Source organism: Opisthocomus hoazin, chromosome 4, assembly GCF_030867145.1.
Source record: "Opisthocomus hoazin isolate bOpiHoa1 chromosome 4, bOpiHoa1.hap1, whole genome shotgun sequence".
Classification (NCBI taxonomy): domain Eukaryota; kingdom Metazoa; phylum Chordata; class Aves; order Opisthocomiformes; family Opisthocomidae; genus Opisthocomus; species Opisthocomus hoazin.
Window position 1 is genome coordinate 77568403 of NC_134417.1, and position 23213 is coordinate 77591615.

At 40.5% G+C, this 23213-nt stretch overlaps 1 protein-coding gene across 18 annotated transcripts in view; it reads left to right on the forward strand.

Moving 5' to 3' along the window:
- SVIL (supervillin) overlaps positions 1-23213 on the forward strand; it is a 64964-nt gene that overhangs the window by 38502 nt on the left and 3249 nt on the right. For 13 of the 18 annotated variants that reach the window (XM_075419629.1, XM_075419625.1, XM_075419630.1 and 10 more), the window contains 18 exons: positions 2567-2717; positions 5389-5478; positions 5561-5647; positions 6733-6910; positions 7189-7361; positions 8591-8746; positions 10347-10483; positions 11000-11147; positions 11272-11417; positions 12282-12457; positions 12557-12701; positions 13036-13312; positions 15203-15354; positions 16472-16577; positions 17354-17561; positions 18241-18374; positions 19064-19219; positions 19614-19757. In XM_075419629.1, the coding sequence (XP_075275744.1) occupies positions 2567-2717; positions 5389-5478; positions 5561-5647; positions 6733-6910; positions 7189-7361; positions 8591-8746; positions 10347-10483; positions 11000-11147; positions 11272-11417; positions 12282-12457; positions 12557-12701; positions 13036-13312; positions 15203-15354; positions 16472-16577; positions 17354-17561; positions 18241-18374; positions 19064-19219; positions 19614-19757 (2764 nt within the window). The remainder of the gene's footprint in view (positions 1-2566; positions 2718-5388; positions 5479-5560; positions 5648-6732; positions 6911-7188; positions 7362-8590; positions 8747-10346; positions 10484-10999; positions 11148-11271; positions 11418-12281; positions 12458-12556; positions 12702-13035; positions 13313-15202; positions 15355-16471; positions 16578-17353; positions 17562-18240; positions 18375-19063; positions 19220-19613; positions 19758-23213) is intronic. The other 5 variants (XM_075419626.1, XM_075419631.1, XM_075419637.1 and 2 more) reach the window with 1 other exon arrangement.

Consider the following 23213-nt stretch of genomic DNA (forward strand, 5'->3'; position numbering starts at 1 on the left):
CTTTCATAACTTTTTTTTTTAACTTGTAAGTGAAATTTGCACTTAAAAGCTTGCTGAGTTTTACCTTTCTTGCCATATTTTCTCCCAACCAGAATGTGCTATGACCAACTCATTCTTCCATGAGAATGCTGTAATTTGGCAATTGTGAATGCTTTCTAAACTACCCCTAATTACGACGTGTATCTGTTCTGAAATTTCTTTCAAGAAGTGCATTGGCTTATGTTAGCTTTGCAGCTATAGAAAATTATTCTTTCTTTTAAGCATCACGTATACTTTGTTTTTCACCAGGACTGTTACAGCAAATTAAATGGGTTGGGGTTTGCTTGGTGTCTATTCAGCTTATTTTCTTTATTAACTAAAGTTTACTAATAAAGGAAGATGGAAGTCTTCATGCATTAGGAAGAGCTCTAATATGGAATTGCTCTGAGTTTTGTAATATATGCATCCAGTCTGATATTTTTTTTTTTTTGTAGGAACTCCAGGGATGTTTTGTCAGACAGAGCAGCTTGAAATCTTCCATTCTAAGAAAAAAAAAAAAAAAGTTTGTTTTACCATTAGACAGCTTACTTACTCTTTTGTCCTTTGACAAGGCTCCAGAATTACTCTTGATCTTTCTTACAAAATAAGCGTGTAGTGATTAACACATACGTACTCCAGGTCTGTGTCTTCAGAATTTCCAGTAGCTCTGCTGACTCTGGAGCTTCAGGTATTTGCTGGAAACAAAATTCAAAATTAAGCCCCCTGTCACTTAAAATACATAAATAATACATGTGAAAGAATACATATCAGTCTACGTCTTCCTGCCTCTCTGTCACTTCCCCTCATATTGTAATCAATGTCAGCATCCTTACTGAGTTAGAAGTATTTGGTTTGTGTATGAAATTTCACTTGTGGTTTCATTAGGTATATATTAATTTCTTGCCAAGATGTCCTTTAGTATGTTGTTGTGGGTTTTTTCTGCCAGCTGTTGATCTCAGAGGTGCCTGTGCTTCAGACATTGGAATGGGTAGGGACTGGGGGAAGTGAACAGAGGTTACTTCCAGTGCTTTTATTTGAAGCATTCAGATGTTTTTACAGAAGAGGAAGCAGTGTTGCATAGACTTGCATCTTGTTATTTCTGTTGAATGTTTTGGAGGTCTAGGGAAAAATCAGAGGTTTTTGTCTTGATTATCATGACTTGAAGTTGTGGTGTATGGCTGCCGAGCTATCTTTCCTAATAAATTGAGAGCAGCCATTACTGCAGAAGGCTGCGGAGGTACATGGAACCAGAGGAAGGAGTGGAGGGCTTTCATGTCCTACTCCTTGTATAAGCCACTTCTTGGCTCATCCTTACTCTTCTGGCTGATGGATATTGTTCCTGGTAAATGCTGAAACTCTGTTTCAGTGAGTTCTCTGCAGTCACAAGAGTTTTTATATAAAGTGACTGATTTATTTAGTCTGTTTCAGAAAATAAACTAATAAGAATATCTGGGTTTATATCTCTTCCTTGTATTTTGAAACAGAGAAGAGTGTTTACTTTATGTTCACAAGGTTTTGGGTCCTTTTGGGGTTGTATGAGCTAGAGCTGTGATAAAGCTCTAGATTTTCATGTGTTTTTTCAATTCTAGCAGCTAGGTTGTGAAGAAAAATGTGAAATGACACACAACTTGGAAGTAATTCTAGACTTAATAGTCCCATGCGCTAAAAATATTTTTATACTTGATTTCTATGCAGTATAATCTCTGAAATGTTGCTACTTTTTAAGATAAGTGCATTGAAGCAATATTTCTTTGGCCTGACCTAGCTACTGCAGAGTATGTAAATTCAGTTTCTTTCCTACTTAATCTACTGTCATCAATCCTTTGTGTTAGGAGAGCACTAAGGTACTTAGTGCTTCTAGCTGCTTCTAATCACTCAAGCTGTTGGCTGCTACCCTGTAAAGCAAGCAAGGAAAGCTGAGGGTGACCTGAAAAAAAAAAAAAAAAAGGGACATGATCATTCCCAAAAGGGTCATTGGGAAAATATTCAGTAGAGCAACCTGACATAGGAACTAAAGTAACAAAGTAGGCAGCCTCTGGAGAAAGAAGGCTGCTAGTTCTGCCTGGTGAGTGGAGTCACTGTAAGACAGATTCAGAAATCACAAACTGGAGTTACACTTCTTCATTGTTGTTCCCTGTGTAACCTGCAGATTGCAGATTTTCACACTTGAAAACATCTGCTCAAAGTCAGGTTAGTGATCTCACTAGTGTAGCAAGTCATGCTTCAAAAGAGCAAAATCTGGAAAATTATATCATACACAGAGTAAATGGTTGGCTTTGCTTAGAGGGATACCATTTGCCTTGGCTGGTAGTTTCAAGAAAAGCTCAAGAAGCATAGACCAAAACCTTATCTTCACAGTGTAATGGGGCAGCAAGACAATAAGGCTTGTCAGGGTCACTAAGCTGCATCTGTGACTTTCCTTTACTTGCTTGCTCTCCTGTTCTCGTCCCTCTACAGCTAGCAGTTGAAATGTTCAGCCAGTCCTTCACTATATCCTGATCAGTTTGTTTATTTTTTAAACCTCTCTTTCTCTTTTCCCCAAAAAAAGCAGAGAATGGCAGATAACCAAGAGAGTCAGATGACCATTGAAGAAAGGAAACACCTGATTACAGCTCGAGAAGAAGCCTGGAAGTCCAAGGGTAAAGGAGCAGCCAATGATTCCACGCAGTTCACTGTAGCTGGCCGAATGGTAAAAAAAGGTCAGTGATGAAATGATCCTGGTATAAATAAGCCACTGCTTATCTGTCTAGTCAAAATAAAGTCAAGCTAAAGCTATGCAGAAACAGTATCCATGTTTAGAAAGAGGAGGACTGTTTATCTTCAACTGAATATCATGTCATGAGACTGGTCACTCTAGCTTCTTATGGCCTTTAGTATTGGTCCATTTTGTTCTGCACTGTTGCACTGCCATCCAGTTATTACTGGGCTCTGTCTGACTGGTGGTAGTCAATCACTAGAACAGTCATATGTTTTGTGTTGCCTTCTAATACAACCCAGAGGGCAAAGTTGCATTATTCTTTCTTATTTTTCCTTTGAAAACCCAGGTGCTCTGTCTCAAGAAAAGTTGTGAAATCTAGTTGTTGCTATTGCTGGCACTTCCCCTGCTCCTAGGATCACTGGGAATATTTAGCAAACACGTGTTATTTTTATGGATACTGTTTTGGACAACGACTTGAAGTGTTGTGTTTGGCTGAAGAAATCACTGAACAGATTTCTGCATTAGAACCAGGGAGCAGAAATGACAAGGGAACAATGTCGACACTTCTGGGTTCTCGTGAATTCAGTCACTGTTTCTAGATGCAGTCATTCTTCTGAAGTGGACAGGAGCCTCTGAAGGCCGTACATGGTAGAAATATAGCTGCTCATGGAATGCACCTGGGAAGATGATAGCTTTGGGAAGAAGGCACCTAAACTGGTCTCTTGTGGTTAATGAATACTAAATTTTGTTTTGTTAGAAGAACTTGGTTATTAAATACAACAATGAACCTGGAGTTAAATGACAACCACCAAAAATAATCATTGTGGGTTGGGGGCAGTATTGCAACAAGGAGTAAGTCTATGTGCAATCCAAGCCACATTCTGTTGGAAGACAGAGATACATGGTACTAGGAGTTATATTTATTAGTAACAGATTTTAGCTGCTGCTTACATTGGTTTGCTGCTAGAAACGCCAGTGGTCAGTGTTTAAAGACTAACCTATTTTGGAGGATCGCCAGGAAAAAGTGTTGGCTTTTTGAGATGTTTTTTGTTTTTGCCTTTTTTTTTCCAAATAGGTTGGTCTTTGGAGAGGAGTAGAAGGTGATAGCATTTGCTCTTCTTAATGGGAAAATAAAAACATCTTTAAAGGATCTCTTTAGGTGCTGCAATCATTCTTTTAGGGAAGCAAGGTAATCCAGTGACAGTGGCATCAGTAACAGTAGCCTGAGTAGGATTTTATTCAGATGTGTGCTATTTCTGTTGCCTAAAAGAATAAATTATCATGATGAGTTTTTAATTTAAGAGATGATGAGAAAGCAATGCAAAATTAAATCCTTGTTATATACATGTGCACAGATGCTGTATTTTAATTACTACTTATGGCTGAAAATTTTTCAGTCCTAGTTGGAAGGTGATCCTTTACTAACATCTGAAGCAGTTCTCAATGTGGTCTTGTCGGTCAAGTCCCGGGAAAGCAGCTTAAGAGCTGTGTCCTCTCAAATACGTCTTGATGAAGGCTTTAGCAGTTGACTTAAAACCTGCTGGAATTTTGAGTCTCTTAGGTAACAGGGAAAAGAATTGTTTGTGGAAAAGCTACTCAGTTGTATTGTAAATCTATCTTGGTGTTCGACAATTATGACTTGGTAGGAGTTGCAATAAAGACAGTGGAAACATGGTTAATATATATTCTTGCAGCACAATATCAGGCTTAAAGGCTTAAACTTATGTGGCTCAACAATTAGGAAGTTATGGCTAAGTGGAAAACAGATATTAGATGAAGGTTTAAATGTCAGTTTCCCTATTTACTGAAAGTCTAGGCAACAGGAGGTGATAGATGCAATTCTTTGCTTCAGTATACTTTTCTACCTAATAAACACAAAACCTATGGAGTGCTATTTCTCTTACTGAAGCAATGTAGATTCACATGAAAAGAACTAAATAAAAATCATCTTATTTTATCCACGGGGTCCAAAGTAAATTGCTTTATGATAGTTACTGAAAAGGACGGAGGAGAGTACAGCAAAAGGAGCGAGTAGTGCTTGGTATGTGGTGGGGACTCTGACTTCCATTTCTACTTCCATTTCGAGGTGGTGTTAAAAAACGCAACAGTGCACAAGATTTACTGCTTAATCCAGGGACAGTGTTCACAGGTCACATACATCTTGCTATGTGTATTAATAGAGAGGGGTTTAAATTTAAAAAGGGGGCGTGAGGTGGTGGTGGTGAAGGTTGCCAAGCAAGATCTTGGCAGTTTCCCTGCCAAGGAAAGGGAAAGTTTTGTTCAGAACAGTTGAATGTTTTTAAAATGTGGCTTGTGGTAGAACTGGAGTCCAAAATGTAGACTAAGTGAACTGCTACTACCTTGAAAACAAGCAAAGTAACTGTATTCAAGACAAAGCATGTATCTTGTGTTGGCTTGCTTACAGGCACTTGGAAGCAAAGCTTTGTTCCTGTGAATGGGACGGTTTCCGAGGCTGCTGTTGATGTAAGGAGCAGGCAGAGCAGTACACTCTGCCATCGCTAATACAGCAGTTGTGGAGGCTGGGGAGGTATGAGGTACTGCAGGAAGCGGCCAGGCTTGTCTGCTTTCCCAAAATAGCTTCGCCTGTCATCACTGTTGGAAACATGGGCTGACCCAGGACTGCATTTCGTATGTTCTCTGTTCTTATGCAGGCCTGGCTTCTCCAAGTGCGCTAACACCAGTAGCATCCCCTTTCAGTAACCGGCAGAAGTCTACCACTCCAGTTACAAAGCCCTTGGAAGGTAAGGAATAAAAATGGCTGAAATATGTTCAGGCCTTTTCACTTCCAGTCAATTAACAAGTTTTACTTTCTGGTTTGCTTAGAAATTGAAGCCAGGCCGGATATGCAGTTGGAATCGGATATGAAGCTTGACAAGCTGGAGTCATTCTTGGGAAGGCTGAATAACAAAGGTTGGTAGGGTTACCAAGGGTGGCAATGTATGTACTCTCCAACTTCAGTAAATTGCTTAAAGTACCTCTTGGTTAAAATATCTGGTAACAGAAACTGGATATTTCTTTGTTCAAACCGCATTTACTGATCACACAATTTACTCTTGTGATTCCGTCATTGCTAAATTTTTTTTTTAAAAGTCATGCTATTGTATTACAAATGTACAACAGAATAAATTGCAAATGCCAGAATTATTTTCATCATTCTTTACATATGATGAGCACATTCTTCTTGAGAGCAAAATTTCTTAAAACCACAGAGGCAGTCTGAACCATATTGCCACGTACAGTGAAACAGCTTTAAATGTAGTTTAATCTTATTAAAATCAAGATAGGACACTAAGCCATTCCCAAGCACAATTCATTCATCTTCCTGCTTTTTTGAAAACTGACTGACTGTAGCAGCTCATTACAGCTTCCTGGTACAGCTTCCTGGCTACCTATGAAGCTGGCTGGAGTTCTCTGGTGTTTCCATCTCATATGTCTGTCCTCTCTGTGTAAGACAGAAATCCTTTGTAATTTGTAGTGTGTCAAATACCATAAACAACATATTCACATTTCAGCAGAGAAGGCACTAGCAATAGGGTAATGATTGTGCCATACTCACTAGTCTGAAGTAGTGACTTTTCCAATTTTAGTTCTAGTAGATCTTTTCAAGGGAAGGAATTTTGTGGTTGAAGGTGAGATAGAATGTGCAAGACCATAAAATGCTTATATCGTCCTACCAAAACAACTCATTTTTGATAGTGCCTAACTTTTTATTCAACTACATTTCCCAACCATTTTGTAATAAAGATTATTGCATGTGAGTAGCAGTTACACTCTATTTTTATCATTATTTTCCAAGACTATTCTACCATCTCTCTTTCAAATTCTATCCATTAAAAAAAAAACACACAAACAAACAAACAAAAAAACACCCAAACAACCACCACTACCCCCAAAAAACCCCACCACAAGAACTACCAAACAAGTCATGTTTACTTTTTCTAGAGTTAGAAACTCTAGTATGAGTGTTTATTGGGTGAGGTATTTTTTTCCTGCAGTTGCTGGGATGCAAGAAACAGTGCTGACAGTTACAGGAAAATCTGTGAAGGAGGTGATGAAACTGGATGATGATGAAATGTTTTCCAAATTTTATCGCCATGTGGATTTACCTTCCTCCTCAGTGCCTTTGGACCTTGATGAGGACTTTGATGCCATCTTTGATCCTTGTGCACCAAAGTAAGAACTATTGGGGTTGTTTTTTTTTTAAATTGTTATGGATGCAGACAAAGGGTCAGTGGTCAAAATGTTCAGCTTTAAGTCATTTTGTAGATAGGTTAGTATTGGGCATGTCCGTTTCTTCTACACATTTCTGAAATCACTCTTCTGCCTGAATCAAGGAACTGATCCTGATTTCCTAATAAATGTCACACCCAAAATCAAAACAAATCTCTTGTCGTTGGATGGTTCTGACTAGGAAAATTAATTGATGATTATCACCACTGCTTGTTTTTCAGGTTAATATCTTCTGTAGCAGAGCACAAACGTGCAGTTCGACCTACACGCAAAGTCCAGTCCTCAAGAAACCCCCTGAAAATGCTGGCAGCAAGAGAAGATATTCTTCATGAATATACTGAACAAAGACTGAATGTTGCCTTCATGGAGTCAAAGCGAATGAAAGTAGAAAAAAGTAAGCTAACAGGATGATTTGTACAAGACACTGTCTTGCTCTTTAATTAAGAAATAATCCCAGCACAAAAACCACAACTGAAGGAGTGGAACATATTCTCTGAGAGGCACTGAATTGATTGATGTACAAGCTGAATGTAGACTGTCTAGGAAGTCTGTGGAGAAAAGGTATTTGTGACTTCCTTAAGGAAAGCTACCTACAGCCATCTTCTGTGCGTAGGTTTAATTATTTATTCTTAGCACAGTCACCTTGTGCAGAGAGAGTGCCCCTTCACCTGCAGAGTGAGGGCAGGAGATCAAGGAGAGCAGGTCTAGTGCTATGTTGTGCTGAGGGGAGAGCTGGCAAGAAGAGGTAAACTTTTGTTCAGCTACACTGGTCTCGATTTTGGGTCCTAGTTTTCTCTCAGAAACTGGAATTAGCCTTCTTGACACTGAAAAATTAATTTCCATAAAGGATCAGTGCTCTGTGGCAGAGCTTTGCGTTTTACTTGTCACTTTGCTTTGTCCTGACAACCAGATGGACAGCAAGAGACACTATTATAAAACTTGTTCAAAGGCTCGTCAAGCCACTTTTACCATTTTGTGTACAATTTTTCCTTATTACATTTGAATAAAGGGAGATCATCTTTAAACATTGCCTGTATGGATGAAAACACTAATTATATGTGTAATACTTTGTTGCTATTCAATGAGAAGCATTTCCAGGAGTTATAAATTCAGAGAGTCTATATAGTGTCTTTAGTTGTGAAATAAGCAAAAGTAGCCAAGAACTTAAAGCCTAAGTTTACAGTAAAACATGACTCAAGACTTTGAAATGTAAATGACTGTTGCTTCACACTGGCTGAGACAAATCTGAAGGGAATTTCAGTTCATTAGTTTTGGCTACTCTGCTCTCTTATGTCATTAATCAATTATAAGGCATTGAAGATCTGCACAGTACTTCACAAACCATTGGATAAGATGTGTTTCCTAGCAAAGTTGGTATTTCTGCCAAATAACATAGTTCTCACACTGACAGTTTACTTATGCGTGATACCTAGAAACTTAGGTACTACTAAACCCACAGAGCTTTTGGGCTGGCAGTTAATCTGAGTTCAACCTAGTTTTGCGGTTGCTATTGAGAAGGAAAAAAACTGGGGGGGTGATAAATTTTTTTAATGCAACAACCAGTTTTTTTATAACTTTGTTCTTTTTTGTGTGTTTTTGCTCCAACTCCTTTTTATGTACAAGTGTCTACAAACTCAAATTTCTCAGAAGTAGCGCTTGCTGGCTTGGCAAGCAAAGAGAACTTCAGCAATGTTAGCCTGCGGAGTGTTAATCTGACGGAGCAAAACTCTAACAACAGTGCTGTGCCATACAAGAAGCTAATGCTGCTGCAAATTAAAGGTATGCTAGAACTGCTTTTACTTTCCATATGTAATAGCCTGATTGTAACGTATGGAAGTTGCTACCACTGTTGGATGCTTAGCTTGTTCTAGATCTCCAGCTCAAGATTTATGTCCAAAACCACAGAATCACAGAATCATAGAATGGTAAGGTTTGGAAGGGACCTTAAAGATCATCTGGTTCCAACCCCTTGCCATGAGCAGGGACACCTTCCACTAGACCAGGTTGCTCAGAGCTCCATCCAACCTGGCCTTGAACACTTCCAAGGAGGGAGCAGCCACAGGTTCTTTGGGCAACCTGTCCCAGTGTTTCACCACCCTCATGGTGAAGAATTTCTTCCTAATATCTAATCTAAATCTGCCCTCTTTTAGTTTACAGCCATTCCCCCTTGTCCTATCACTACACACCCTTGTGAAAAGTCCCTCTCCAGCCTTCCTGCAGGTCCCCTTCAGGTACTGGAGGGCCGCAGTAAGGTCTCCCCGCAGCCTTCTCTTCTCCAGGCTGAACAGCCCCAACTCCCTCAGCCTGTCCTCATAGGAGAGGTACTTCAGCCCCCTGATCATCTTTGTGGCCTCCTCTGGACCCGCTCCAACACATCTGTGTCCTTCTTATCTTGAGGGCTCCAGAGCTGGACGCAGTACTCCAGGTGGGGTCTTATGAGAGTGGAGTAAAGGGGCAGAATCCCCTCCCTTGCCCTGCTGGCCACGCTTTTCTTGATGCAGCCCAGGATACGGTTGGCTTTCTGGGCTGCAAGTGCACATTGCCAGCTCATGTTGAGCTTCTCATCCACCAGTACCCCCAGGTCCTTCTCCTCAGGGCTGCTCTCAAGCCCCTCTCCGCCCAGCCTGTACTTGTCCTTGGGATTACCCCAACCCACATGCAGGACCCTGCACTTGGCCTTGTTGAACTTCATGCGGTTGATGCAGGCCCACCTCTCCAGCCTGTCAAGGTCCCAAACCTAAAAGACTAAGTGAGAACTTTGTGCCAAATGTAAAACCTTACAAATAGGTTTACATTGTGGCCACTGGTGTTTGTTTGTTTGTTTGCCAAGGAAAATACAAAATATTTCAGGAGTTCTAGCCACCTCCTGTGGAAATTTTGGAACTGTCCCATTCTTTCAGTGTTTGGTATAACTTGGAAGTGACATGACAGTGTTCTTTCCTCACTTCCCCTTACAGTGCGTAGTAATGTATCTGATTCTGCAAAATAATAGCTACTTTTTTTGGCAAAGTAAAATTATTAAAACTTTTTACTGCATACAGAAACTGTGCCATAGCTTCACTTAAACAAATGTAGAGAATTCTGGAATTTGGCTGCTGTCTGCCATTTAATTAAGTCATTTCTTTCCAGAACGACACAAAGTTGTTAAAGCAAGAACAGAAAATAATAGAAATATTAGTTGATAGGAGGCAACATTTTTTTTTTCACTCCCTGTGAGTAAACCCTTTTTCCACAGTAGTAGTCTTTTAATTCTTCTGTAACAGTTTCCATGTATTTGCTAGATGTGCTGGGATTGTTTGTATTTCATTCAAAACAAATTAGATCTTGGTATTTGATAGCAGTAGTCAAAGGAATATACTTAGCTTTGTTTTCTCTTTAGGAAGAAGACATGTTCAAACAAGATTAGTTGAACCAAGGGCCTCGTCACTCAACAGTGGAGACTGTTTCCTGTTATTAACTCCACATTTCTGTTTCTTATGGGTAGGAGAGTTTGCAAATGTCATAGAAAAAGCAAAGGTTGGTACTAGTTCATTTTTTTATTATTTACGTTTAGAACTGTCGCAGCATGTGTGTGTCTGATGTAATTCAACCTTTGTGCCAGCTGTCTCAAAAAGTGGGATGTAAGTGATAGTCAGTGGCAGGTAGATATGCAGGATTCCTGTAAATATGTTTTAGCCTGTGCACTGAATGAAAGCTGACATAGGAGTGTATAGGTTGTGAAGCTGCAAGAGAAAAGAGGATATCCTCAGGAAAAAGATTTGCACTCAAACAAAAAAATAGGCTGAATTGCAGGATGTCCTTTTTATTCCCGTGATCATTAAGATCAAGTCTTGTTTTAGGGCAAGTGAAAGAATGAATGTATTTCTGTAACATTTTCTCTAGTGTCTGTTTATTTAGTGCAACAAATAATAATAATTTCTCCTGATATTTGCTGTATTATATCCTACCTACTTCTGCCTTTTCCCTGAACAAGATGTGCATAGGTATTCCAAAGACTTAGCAATCCTGTTCAGATAACTGTTAATCTCTTAGGCTTCGGAACTTGCAACTTTAATTCAGACAAAGAGGGAACTTGGCTGTAGAGCTTCTTACATACAGACTATAGAAGAAGGAATAAACACCCATACCCATGCAGCCAAAGACTTCTGGAAACTCCTTGGTGGACAGACAAATTATCAGTGTAAGCATTCTTAGAGTTACAGTATCTGATGTTTTATCACAGTAAAATAATTGAGTCAGTTCTCTTCAGTAAAGACAGTTGGATGTTAATATTTGTTTTTATTTTTGACAATCTTTTCCTTAAGCTGCTGGAAGTCCTGAGGAAGATGAAATGTATGAAGCTGCAATAATAGAAACAAATTGCGTTTACCGCCTCGTAGAGGATAAACTCATTCCTGAGGATGACTACTGGGGAAAGGTGCCAAAATGTACCCTGCTACAACCAAAAGAGGTATCGTGCCACTTACTGCTCCTGTGGTAAGTGCAGGAACATACAACTGATAACGACTTTCAGTAACTGCACCTGCTCGTAGAAAGCTCACTGAAAATTGGGTCCTCTGTGTTTCTGAAAATCTTCTGAACACTTTGCTGTCTACTAGAATGTGCTGTGGGTCTCAAGAAATTAGATCATGTTATCTTGGAAGTGAAATATATTTCAGGAAGTGTAAATCTTTTTGTCAGCAGTGGCTAACTCCTAAGTCATGAGGTGCAAAACAGGTAGCACTTCAGAAAAATAAAACAAAATAAAAACCTGTTTTCCCTTGCAAGCATTTTTATTTCCATCCTTAGCAGACTTTTCCCTTTCAAACGACCATTTCACCCATCTAAGTAGGAATGAGAGCAGATTTCCAAAATAAAGACATGATGTAGTTTCTTATAAGTATTCCAGTTGCTGCTTGTTTGCTGAGCCAGTTACCCATCCTGTATGTTCTGTCAGCCTTCCCCGCCTGCAGGATGAAGCATAGGTCTAAATGTCAGTGAAAGCAGCTGTAACTAGACAGCAATCAGCCATGCAACAGAATCAGATTTTTAGTAATAAGAGCTCTCTAATCTGCTGGTGACCTAGCTACCACCTGAAGGTACACCTGATAGCATTCCCCGTACTTGCTTCCGGTGATCCTCAATAATGAGACGTCCCAGTGCAGACCACTGCCCTGGCCTTACTTGCATTGCAGCGTTAGCTGTTATTGTTACTGCAGAAGCTTAGTGGAGCAGTTTGTGTTCAACGCACTGTCAGCTTGCAGCACTAGGAAACTGGAGGATCAGGGTATCGCCCAACCTAATGGTTGTTTTTTTGTTTTGGTTTGATTTTTAGGTTCTGGTGTTTGATTTTGGCAGTGAAGTATATGTGTGGCATGGAAAGGAAGTTACTTTAGCACAAAGAAAAGTGGCATTCCAGCTGGCAAAACACTTGTGGAATGGCACCTTTGACTACTCCAATTGTGACATAAATCCTCTGGACCCAGGGGAATGCAATCCCCTCATACCCAGGTATCAAAATTCAAGTTTAGTCTCATTGCAGAAAATGGTTTTCTTGCCCTTATTTCACAGTGTTTAATTTAATTCTATTTCTTTTGTTCCCTTGTACAGAAAGGGACAAGGACGCCCAGACTGGGCTGTGTTTGGCAGACTCACAGAACACAACGAGACCATACTGTTCAAAGAAAAATTTCTTGATTGGACAGAGCTGAAGAAACTCAATGAGAAGAATTCTAGTGAATCCCTTCACCAGAAGGTGCATATAATAGGCATGCTAGGTATTTAAAACTAGATGACCTACCTGGGATGGAAGCCACGGAAGCATGTTTTCAAGGATCCAGAGCACTTTCTTTATCTTGCAGGCTTTGACCTAGGGGTCAGAACATCACCACCTACAGTGAACTCACAGAGTTGCTCTATGTTAGTGCCGAGCAGCTCGGTGAACACCACCAAGGTGCCTTTGACAAAGCGTCAAAGGATGACAGGATATCAAAGTACTGAAATATGCAGGAGTCCAACTGTGTGAGTGGAACTGTGGGGTAAGAAGAACAAAGCTATGCTCAAAGAAATCTCTTCTGTGTTTTTGACAGGAAGAATCCAGATCTGACTCTAAACCATATGATGTCATGCTAATGGTAGCAGTGCCCCAAATGACTGTAGGCACAGTCTTGGATGGAATGAATATTGGCCGGGGCTATGGACTTGTAGAAGGAGAAGATGGGAGGCAGTTTGAAATTATTACCGCATCTGTGGATGTCTGGCACATCCTGGAATTTGATTATAGTAGACTGCCTAAGCAAAGCATAGGGCAGTTCCACGAGGGAGACACATACGTGGTGAAGTGGAAGTACATGGTGAGCACTACAGGTTAGTGAACAATTGTATCTCATCCTGCTGAAACATGGAGAAGTGCAGCTAAAACTGCTGCTGTTAGTGGCGAGTTCTAGACCTAGACTTGCTTGGGTGTGAAACTGCTTTAAAGGTTAGCAATGCTAATTTAGCCTTCCTAGGCCAATAAGAAGTAGAGCTTATTATTTTATTTTGTTTAAAAGAAAGCATTAAAAAAAAGCGCTGTAGTTATTTTTCATACATCAAATATAATACTGTCCATCTCTCCTTTTACCCAACAATGGTGTTGTACGTGTTCACAGAACAGCTCATTAAGCCAGAATTGTGCCCACAGCTTAACACCAAAATAAACAGGCAGCTGGACTAATGGCAATGGTCTGAATGTCTTGCAAGAGAGGTAGGCTTAGCAACAAGGAAGGCATTTGCTGGGTAATGGAGAACAGTAACAATGACAGGAAAAGCCCTTGCCAACTCATTGCCCTTGCTGTCCTTTGTGGAAACCCTTTACTATGAGTTTCAGTTTCATGTGGAAAACTTTAGCAGTGTTCTGACAAAGAGCCTGAGAGCAGCAGGTAAATGTTGAGAATCAGCCAGCTCGATATGCCCATTGGAACTCTCCTTTCTGGCAGTAAACTAAGAATAGATGGCTTCCATGGTAAGTAGAATAGAAATAGTCTGAAAATGATTGTTCCAAATAGGAAAATATTAAAATTGGTTGAAAGCAGCTATACAGCTTCAGGCTTTTAGCCAAAAAGTGTAAGTAGGTCTTATTCAGGATCGTTGAGTTCAGATACTGGTAAATCCAAGAAAAATACAAAAGCTTGTAAGTCTTGGGAGAAGTGGGTAACACTAATACTGAATTGTAAACAGACTCCTAATCCAAATGGATGAAAAAATATTCCATCACTCCAAAACAGAATAAATTTTTATGTAGGAGGCAGTACTTTTATGCGCTGAATGTACAGATAAGAGTGAAAACCATAAATTTTAGAAGTGACTAGTGGTTTGAGTATTCTCAACTTGGAAAAAAAACAGGGTGCTTTCTCTTCAGTATTTCAGTTGGATTCTGCTCAGCACTGGTGAAGTCAAGGCAAAAGTTTTAATATTTTTTTAAGAATCTGGTTTAAAGCACTTGGGTCTTTTTTTAAATCTTTGAGTCAATTATATCTGTGTATTCAGTATTCACTGGAAAGAGTAAAATATTCCATAACTGGTTTTGTTGTTGAACTTCACTTGCTGTAAACATTACTTCCTTATCATAACAACAAAATACTGATTCTTGTAAGAGGGGGGGGAAAAAAAAAAGTTGCTGCTAACTCCCTTTCCAGACCAGCATGAAATACTGAATTAATTTAAAAATATAAATAAATAAAGCTTATCTAATCCTGACGTCTTTATGACAGCAAAATACTGCTTTGGTGTTATTTTGTTGCATAGTTTTCCTTTCTAATACTGCTTTACCAAGAAAGATTTTTCTTTTATGCCTATAGCTTTCTCAGCTGTTGCTGTTTCCAGTATCACTCAGCAGCCAGCTACTCTCCTGCTGCCAAAGAACAGTGTGCAATATGGAAAATAAGCCATAATGCACTCTTCTGGTAACACTACTGGACATACCATTTCACATGCAAATTGGCTCAAGTGATGTCAGTTATTTTTCTCCAGACAGTACCAGTGTTTTCTACATCTCTTTCTTCGGCCAACACAGGCATCTCTGCCTGTGGGCTTGGATCCACCTGATGAGACAATGCCAACTTTGCACAGGGACATACTGGCTTGTTCCTTCAATTGGACATTTTATCTTTGCTGTTCTGGAGTGGATAGGGCTGAGCTGGCAGATAAAATTAGACCACGTGCTGTTTAAACCTATAGCCAGAGTAATTTCTTCAGCATGTGCTTTCTGTTTTGCAGTTGGAAGCAGGCAAAAAGGAGAGCAACAAGTAAGGGCTGTTGGAAAAGAGAAATGCGTGTATTTCTTTTGGCAAGGAAGACACTCCACAGTGAGTGAGAAAGGGACATCGGCACTGATGACAGTGGAACTTGATGAAGAGAGAGGAGCACAGGTGAGCTTCCTGCAGACCTAGGTGACACTCCTGGTAAGACTTGCCTGCCCAAGTACCCGATAACGGTAAATGTGGATTGTCTTTTTGGCTTTATTCCAACTTCCAGAGACACATAAGCTCCTTTATGGATTGTCATTCCCAAATCCCACTTCTAAAGATGATATTTCTGAGAATGGTTGAAGAAGAATGTCTTTTCTTCTCTCCCTGCAGGAATGGGTGAAGCCCGGTTAAATTTGTGCCTTCAATTCAAGTACATGTTCACATACCAGGGCTGTCTTCCTAGTGCTGAGAGCAGAAGTGCATTCTTCCAGGCCAAGGCATGAGAAATACATTTCAAATTTTCAGTTTTGCTCTGTAATTACAGAGTAGATTGCCTTGTTTTGCAGAGGTTCTAGCAACTGCAGGTTCAGCTAGTTTGAAGCTCAAACAGAGGACAGGCTAGCTTGCTTTGTCTTTAGGCAGAGTTGGGCCTTGCTGTGGCTTGACTGTTACCAGCATACAAGGTGGGAGGTTTTAAGTTAGTGTCTGTACCTTCATAATGCTGTAATGAAGTTTTTAACAGCAGCATAGACATGATCAGTAACAAAAGAGTTCGTAGAGGAGATACACTTGGTCCAGACTGTGGGATTCTGTGCAGCATAGCTGATTTAGCAATTTGCTGTATCAGTTTCATAATCAAAATGCAATGTTTAATGAGCAAAGAACATGCATGTTGTCATATAAAACAGTTTTACAGCAAATTTTGAACCTGCTTCAGTTCCTGCATTATCTCCATATAGTTTCAAAGAACATCAGACAAGATCTTCACAGTCCTGTGAAGAATTCAAATAATGGTTAAACTAATTTAAATTAAAGTTTATTTGGTATTCCTTACCCTCTGAAACTCTTGATTGTTGGATTCCAGCTGGAGGTTTCTTTGAATATGCAGAGCACATATGAAACCCACTGCATGCTGATATATATGATATTTTAAACAATAGTCAGCAGTTGTGGAAGGAAAGCCATCTTCATGGGTGGCCATAATGATATAGTTTTTAATAATCCATAAAGACTAGTTTTCCTGAATCTGTGTACTTCCTTCATTTTTTTAATGAAGAGCGGTGCTTTCAATTTCCAGGTACAAGTGCTTCAAGGGAAAGAACCGCCATGCTTCCTGCAGTGCTTCCAAGGAGGGATGATTGTGCATGCTGGAAGAAGGGAAGAGGAAGAAGAAAATGCACAAAGTAAATTACTGTTATTTAAGAGCTTCTGCCCCAAAATCCTTTTTTACCTATTGCAAAGGGCTGTGAATTCAGTCTCAACTACCATACTCTGTAGAAAAGGGAAATTAATGCCATGAAACCCATGAGACAGCTTTGCAATGCTTCGTTTCAAGATAGTTTGTTTCTTTGAGCATAGAATGGATTTTGTCACCCTAGAGCAAGCTGACTTTATTGTATTTATAAGCATATAAATCATTCTAGTTGTTTTTTAATTAAGCAAAGTGCCCCTTTGCTTTAAAATACGTTCTTTTCTACATAGTCTGGGCAAAAGAGTATTTTTATGAGCCGTTCTCCTGCTGCAAGGAGAACTCTACCCATTCATTACTTTTTGCCACATACTCCTTGAATGCTGCAGTGGAGCTAGGAGAATTTCAGTGCAGAAGTAGCTTGGACATGTTCCAGTTTGCATCTTGGTGTGACCTCCTGTGCTTAAGGTGCATAGGGAAGAGGAGCTGAATAGAAGGACTACTATATCTGTTTCCCTTTCTTTCCATAAGCTCTTCAGCTCTTAATACTTGTACTCTTCTAACAAGGTTTTGGAAGGTGTCTTTTTTGCAACAGGGTTTCTCAAGCGGTGCTAGTCAAATCTGATGCTTAGCTAGTTTATTCTGTGACAGTATAGGCATGAGAGATGTGAAATTCATCCAGTATGAGAACAGCTGTTGCACAGCAGAGGTCTTGAATTGTCAGTCCCATGTGAGTGTATAACACTGCTGCACTGTTCCTGTCTGCTCCAGGTGACTGGAGGCTATATTGCGTGCGAGGAGAAGTTCCCAATGAAGGAAACTTACTTGAAGTAGCATGTCACTGCAGCAGCCTGCGTTCCCGGACATCCATGATTGTCCTCAATATAAATAAAGCTCTTATCTACCTGTGGCATGGCTGCAAAGCACAAGCTCACACCAAGGATGTAGGAAGAACAGCAGCCAATAAAATAAAAGAACAGTAAGTGTCTGACCTATGTTTTGGAGATGTTTATACAGGCTACCAATTTACTTAAAATAGTCTGCCTCAAAGAAGAGTTGAAATAAATAAAGCTGTCCTCTGAGCACAACTGCAGCATGTGCATGCTTGGTAAGGAGGAGGAATGACGGGTAGTTGATTCAGTGAACTAGGGAAAACACATGTTCTGTAATCGCTCTCACTTAGCGTCAAATGCGCTTGTTCTTTCTCCTGTGCTAATTACCGTTGCAAAAAAACAGTCTCTTTCCATTTGAAGGGAGATGCTCCATATCTGAATAGCAAACTAAATCCCAGTTGATAGAAGGATTAGAATCAAGCCTTGTGAATAAGGAAGAAGAAATGAATTTGGGAAGGCATGCGAGGAGGGCAGCAGTAGTTAACTAAAGCAGGCAGTGAGAATCCCTACTGAGAGCTCATGCGAGCATCTCCCCCACTCTGGGTATGCGATCAGAAATGGCATGCGAATGGTTGCTGAAATTCTAGATCTTGTTTATTGATAATTTTTGTCATCATTTTCAAAAAGCCTATGTTGACATGAAGTGTGCAACAAGCCTATAGGGTGCTTTTGGGTTCTAGTAAGGCGAGTGGCCAGCAGGTTTGTGTTAGCTGTGGTTGGGGCGGGAAAGCTGGGTTCACCACTTTCTTTCTTTGTGTTTTGTAGATGTCCGTTGGAGGCAGGGCTGCACAGCAGCAGCAAGGTGACAATACATGAATGTGACGAAGGGTCAGAGCCCTTGGGATTCTGGGACGCATTAGGAAGGAGAGATCGAAAGGCCTATGATTGCATGTTGCAAGGTAGACCTGCATTCCTGAATTTGGCACTCACATTTTACTTTACTGGTCTATGGTACCACGAGATTTAATGTAAAGCTTTTGAAGAACTTCTTGGTAGTTGAGATGATCCCTTCAGAGAGATGCTTCTAAAAATCTACTGAGTTAAGCAATACTGTTGTAGAAGGAAAGTGCTGGAAAACAAAAGTGTTTCATTTTGTTCTTTCCCCCTTCTGCAGCCCCTCTGTATTCATGCAGCACAGAGCAACAGTTAACGCTGTTACCAACACATTTTGCTTCTCTTCTGAAGGGATTTAGGAGGCAGTTCTGCACACATTCTTGTACAGTCTTTGCTTTGAAACTGCTAAAAAAGGTAGCAGGGGGAATGATTCACCGAGTGGAAAATTTGTCAGCTAAAAAGTGAACTCTAAGATGGGCTTGCTTCACTTAAGCTGCAAAACAGCCAGTTACGAAATGGCTGATAGCAACTAGCCAGGATCAGATTCAAACTGATGGCAGCCAGCCTTTTAGCTCTAGTTTGTCACAGCTGTTGATAGTCCCCCAAGACATCTGGTCATCCTTGTTGATTTTTAAAAAAAACAGAGAATTTACAGTCACTCTAAAAGTTGATTTATTTTTTTTTTTTAATTTTTTTTTTAAATTCATCTATGGCATTTTCTATTGGAAATCTCCTTAATTTTTGTTCTTTAAAGATCCTGGAAAGTTTAATTTCACTCCCCGCCTGTTCAGCCTCAGTAGTTCATCAGGAGAATTCTCAGCCACTGAGTACGTTTACCCTTCAAGAGACCCTGGTGTCATCAATTCCATGCCATTCTTGCAAGAGGATCTTTACACTGCCCCACAGCCAGGTATATGCTTTAAAATACTTAAGTAACAAGAAAACAGATAACTGTATCTTGCAATGGGCAGTGGTTCAGTGATTTTAATTTGATTTATCACAGGAAAATGTGTGCATGTGATGCTTATTCAGCATTAAGCAGTAACAACAATTTTTCTGTGATAAAGATGCTGAGAACTCATCAAACGTACATGTATCCCAAAAGCTTGCTATAGAAATACATTGTTTATATCAGAGAATCTGAGTTTAGCTGAGGTTCAGCTGGATGAGTAACAAAAAGGGATTGCTAAGCTCTGAAATGACCCTGTCCTGATGCTGACAAACATGTAAGACTGGGGCTGTTTAGGGGATTCCAAGAACTGGTAAGTGGCTGATGATGGATTTGTTATTTTTTGGCTGTGTAGCACTGTTCCTTGTTGACAATCACCATGAAGTGTACCTGTGGCAAGGCTGGTGGCCTGTGGAAAACAAAATCGCTGGATCAGCTCGCATCAGGTGGGCTACAGACAGGAAATGCGCCATGGAGACAGTGCTCCAGTACTGCAAAGGTAACAGATTGCTGTGTCTGGCTGTTCAGCGTGTCTCATACCTTTCCATGCCTTACTGTCCCGAGCTGAAAGGTACTCGAGTGCTTCCCCAATGGCATTGATAAACATCAGTGTATTTGAAGACACATTCTCCACTCTTTCTTAGCAAACCATTTGTGTAGTAATGGTGGTGTTCCCAGATTACCAAGATACTCTGCTGACTTAATGCTCAGAGGAAAGGCTGTATTCCCTTTCTGTGACCGCACTGTGGGAGAATAGTTCAGACATTAGATCCCTAAAAGTGAATCCTGAGAACACAGCCTCTTAAACCTGGATGTTTTCTGTCTAGCTCCTTTTAGATGTCATAAGCTTCTGTGTATCAAAAGACTGAATGAAGATACTGTTTGCTGATGTAACTGGGTTTTGATTTAGTGGGGGAGGTGGAAAGACTTTGAAGATCGAGACAAGTCTCACGCAGAAACAGGTGGTCATTGGACATGCTGGAGCACAGAGCTGAGGCTCTGTGCTCATTACTACAAGGCAGAGCTATTGCCACTCAGTGTGCGGTGATTTCAACTGCAGTTGATGATCATGTAAGAGTGCACTGACCAGATTGTTTTCTGCACTAGTAGAGTTTTCTTGAGACACCATAATCCTTTCCTCTCACTTCATCTAAGGTTATGTGAGGCTGGGAACAGACCTTGCACCTTCTGACGGAGGATGAATAGAGAGGTGTGGGGTTACTGTTTAGGAAAGAGGGCATAAGTAACAGCCATGTTCAGTCAGTTGAGAGCAGTTTCCAACTGTGAATAAGTCACTACAGCTTAATTGGTGCAAACTATGCCCTCTTGCAAGGAAAGCCTGATTGCTTATAGACCTTCAGACCTCATGATGCCACTGTTTTCTTCTGTGGCAAATAAACTTTACAACTTGTGACACAGCTGGTGGCATCTGTCATCTTCTCCCATAGACATTTCTCTATTTGAAGAGGGAAGGCGGTACCCTTGTTGGATTCCACCCTTATGAGGATAAGCCAGTTTCTCCTTCCCAGTCTGCAGGTTGAATAGGAGTAGGAGAAAGTGCTGTGTTTCTAGTCAGTTGTCTCCTGTCACTGAGGGGAGGTGGTAGCACCTGACAGGAAACAGCTGAAAACCAGTACTGGAGACACTGAAACGTGACCTTTATTGGACTGCATTATTGCTCTGCATGGTTCATCCTGTGGTGTCCCTGGCACTGCCCTGCTGAAAAGCAGCATTTGTTTAGGAATGGGGTGCTAAAGACAGGGCAGTAATTGGAAGAGTCTTTGATGTGAATACTGAACTCCTAAAGAGGCCAGTTGTTCTCCACCACCACTAGTTTTAGCAAGTCAGAACGAGTGATCAGATGGATTTCTTTGAAATCATTTCATACAGTGTGCTTCACAGCAGAAGTGAGGGTCAGCATAGAGGAACAGAGCACCATAGAATGAAGTGCCCAGAGTCACTCAGCAGGCTAGTGAGAGAGATGAAGTTAAGATCCCGGTCTCGGTGTTCCCAAGGCAGTGCTGTAATCTTCTGGTAATGAAAATCATGTTTTCTGGTCCCAGCTGAGATGGAATCAGATACACATGCTGAATTTTGGATAGTTTTCCAGATCTCTTGAACTTCATGGAGTTTGGTGATGGGAAAAGAGATTAATACATTCTGCACTGGATTGAATTTGCTGCATCTGAGTTCGATGCACAGTGGAAAGCTCTTCAGTGATGCCTTATGGGTCTAAAGTTTAGCATATGTATCATAGGACAAGGTTTTTTGTTGGGTGCTCACTTCTTTACCACTGGCCATGACTTTGCAGCAGTTGTGGCTTTATGCTCTTTGCCATGGAGTAGTTCTCAAGACCTTTGGGCTGTGTGGTTGGATAGGTACAGAGCAAGTTTGTTACTGTTAAGTATTGATTCTACTTGAACTATTTCTCTGCTAAAGCTGATGTGAACTTCTTCAGCAGTTTTTTACTGTTCAAACTATGCTGTTCTGGTGGTCTGTCACTTTCATAATCTGGGATTCTGTCAATCACTTCAAAATTTCATTGCATCAAGCTGTCAGGGCTGACTAGCTCTTATGTGGTGTTACTTATCAAGGTGGAGAAATTGCATTTCAGGAGATACCAATGCTGCTGCAATTATTTTGACTACCAGAATACAGTTGAGTGATCAGAAGTGTTAAAACACTTTTTTCATATTTTTTCTCTCTCCATTTCTTTCTTCATCTGTGTCCCTCTCCCCCCCACCCTTGCTTTTTCTTTTCCTTTCTTTTTTCTCTCTCCCCCCCCCCCCCCCCCTTTTTTTTTTTCCTGGCTTGCAGTGTTTAACTACGTGATGGTATAAGAGAGATTGATCAGTAACTCTGGATATCCCTTGAATATGCCTAGCAGTTCTCCTTGTGCATAAACCTTATTTAACTGGTCAAGATATCTTGAAAGTTTTTCTGTGTTTTTATCTGCTAAATCAGCAGTCTGGAGAGCTGAGCTGCAGACTGCTAGGAGAGGGAAGACTGTTTTGCCCTTCAGTGATGCTTAGTGAAGAGATCAGCTTGTGCTGAGGGCAGAGTTCATGACAATGAAAATGTTTCTTCACTTACATACCAAATCATCTTACTTATACTGGAACATTAGCAAACACCACGCCCCATTTATCTCTTGGCTGAATTACTGAGAGTGGAGCAGTGCAACTAGAGCAGGTTCACACGTAATTTTTAAATGCAGAGTTTTTAAGCGCTTGTTGAATCATTCATGGTAGAATGAACAAATAAACCACAGTGAAAATATGTGGAAGAGAAGGCTTAAAATGAAGTATTCAAATGATAAATCTCCTGTCTGAATTGTATAGTTAAAGCACTCACATTCTAATATGTTTGTTAGACTACTCCATAGAGCTTTTACCTCTAGTATTCAGAATTTCATGGGAAGATATTCTCTCTAATCAGCTTGCTCCCAACATCTGTTGTAAAGCCAAACCTGTAAGTCCATGTTTTGCAAACCTAATAATGGAAGAACGATGTCCAGCCAGGCTCTCCGTTTGCATTCAGCAGAGGTGTTGCGTCAGTTCCCAGCAGTGTTCCTTGGCAGTGGGGAGGAGGAGGGGGGTGTGTTCTTTTAGACCCTCCGGCCTGACAGCCCACTCACATGAAGTGCAGGTAGGGACCACAATAAAAAACAGGGTCTTCTGTAATGGATTTGTATGCCCTGGAGGAAAATCTTAGTGCATTCAAGATGCTCTGAGATTGAATGCAGGGAGTAACAGAATTTTGCTAGAACAAGATTTTAGGGAAGCTACAGCCCTCTGAAGCGAGGTGGTATCATGTTGCTCTGTTAGTTTCTCCTGATTCTGGACTTGGCAACATCTTCAGCTTTACCATTTCCTATCTGGAAGAAAAATTTGTTTGAATCCAAGTAAGATGAAGATACAATAGTTTTTTTGAATGATAGTGCCTGCCTGTCTAC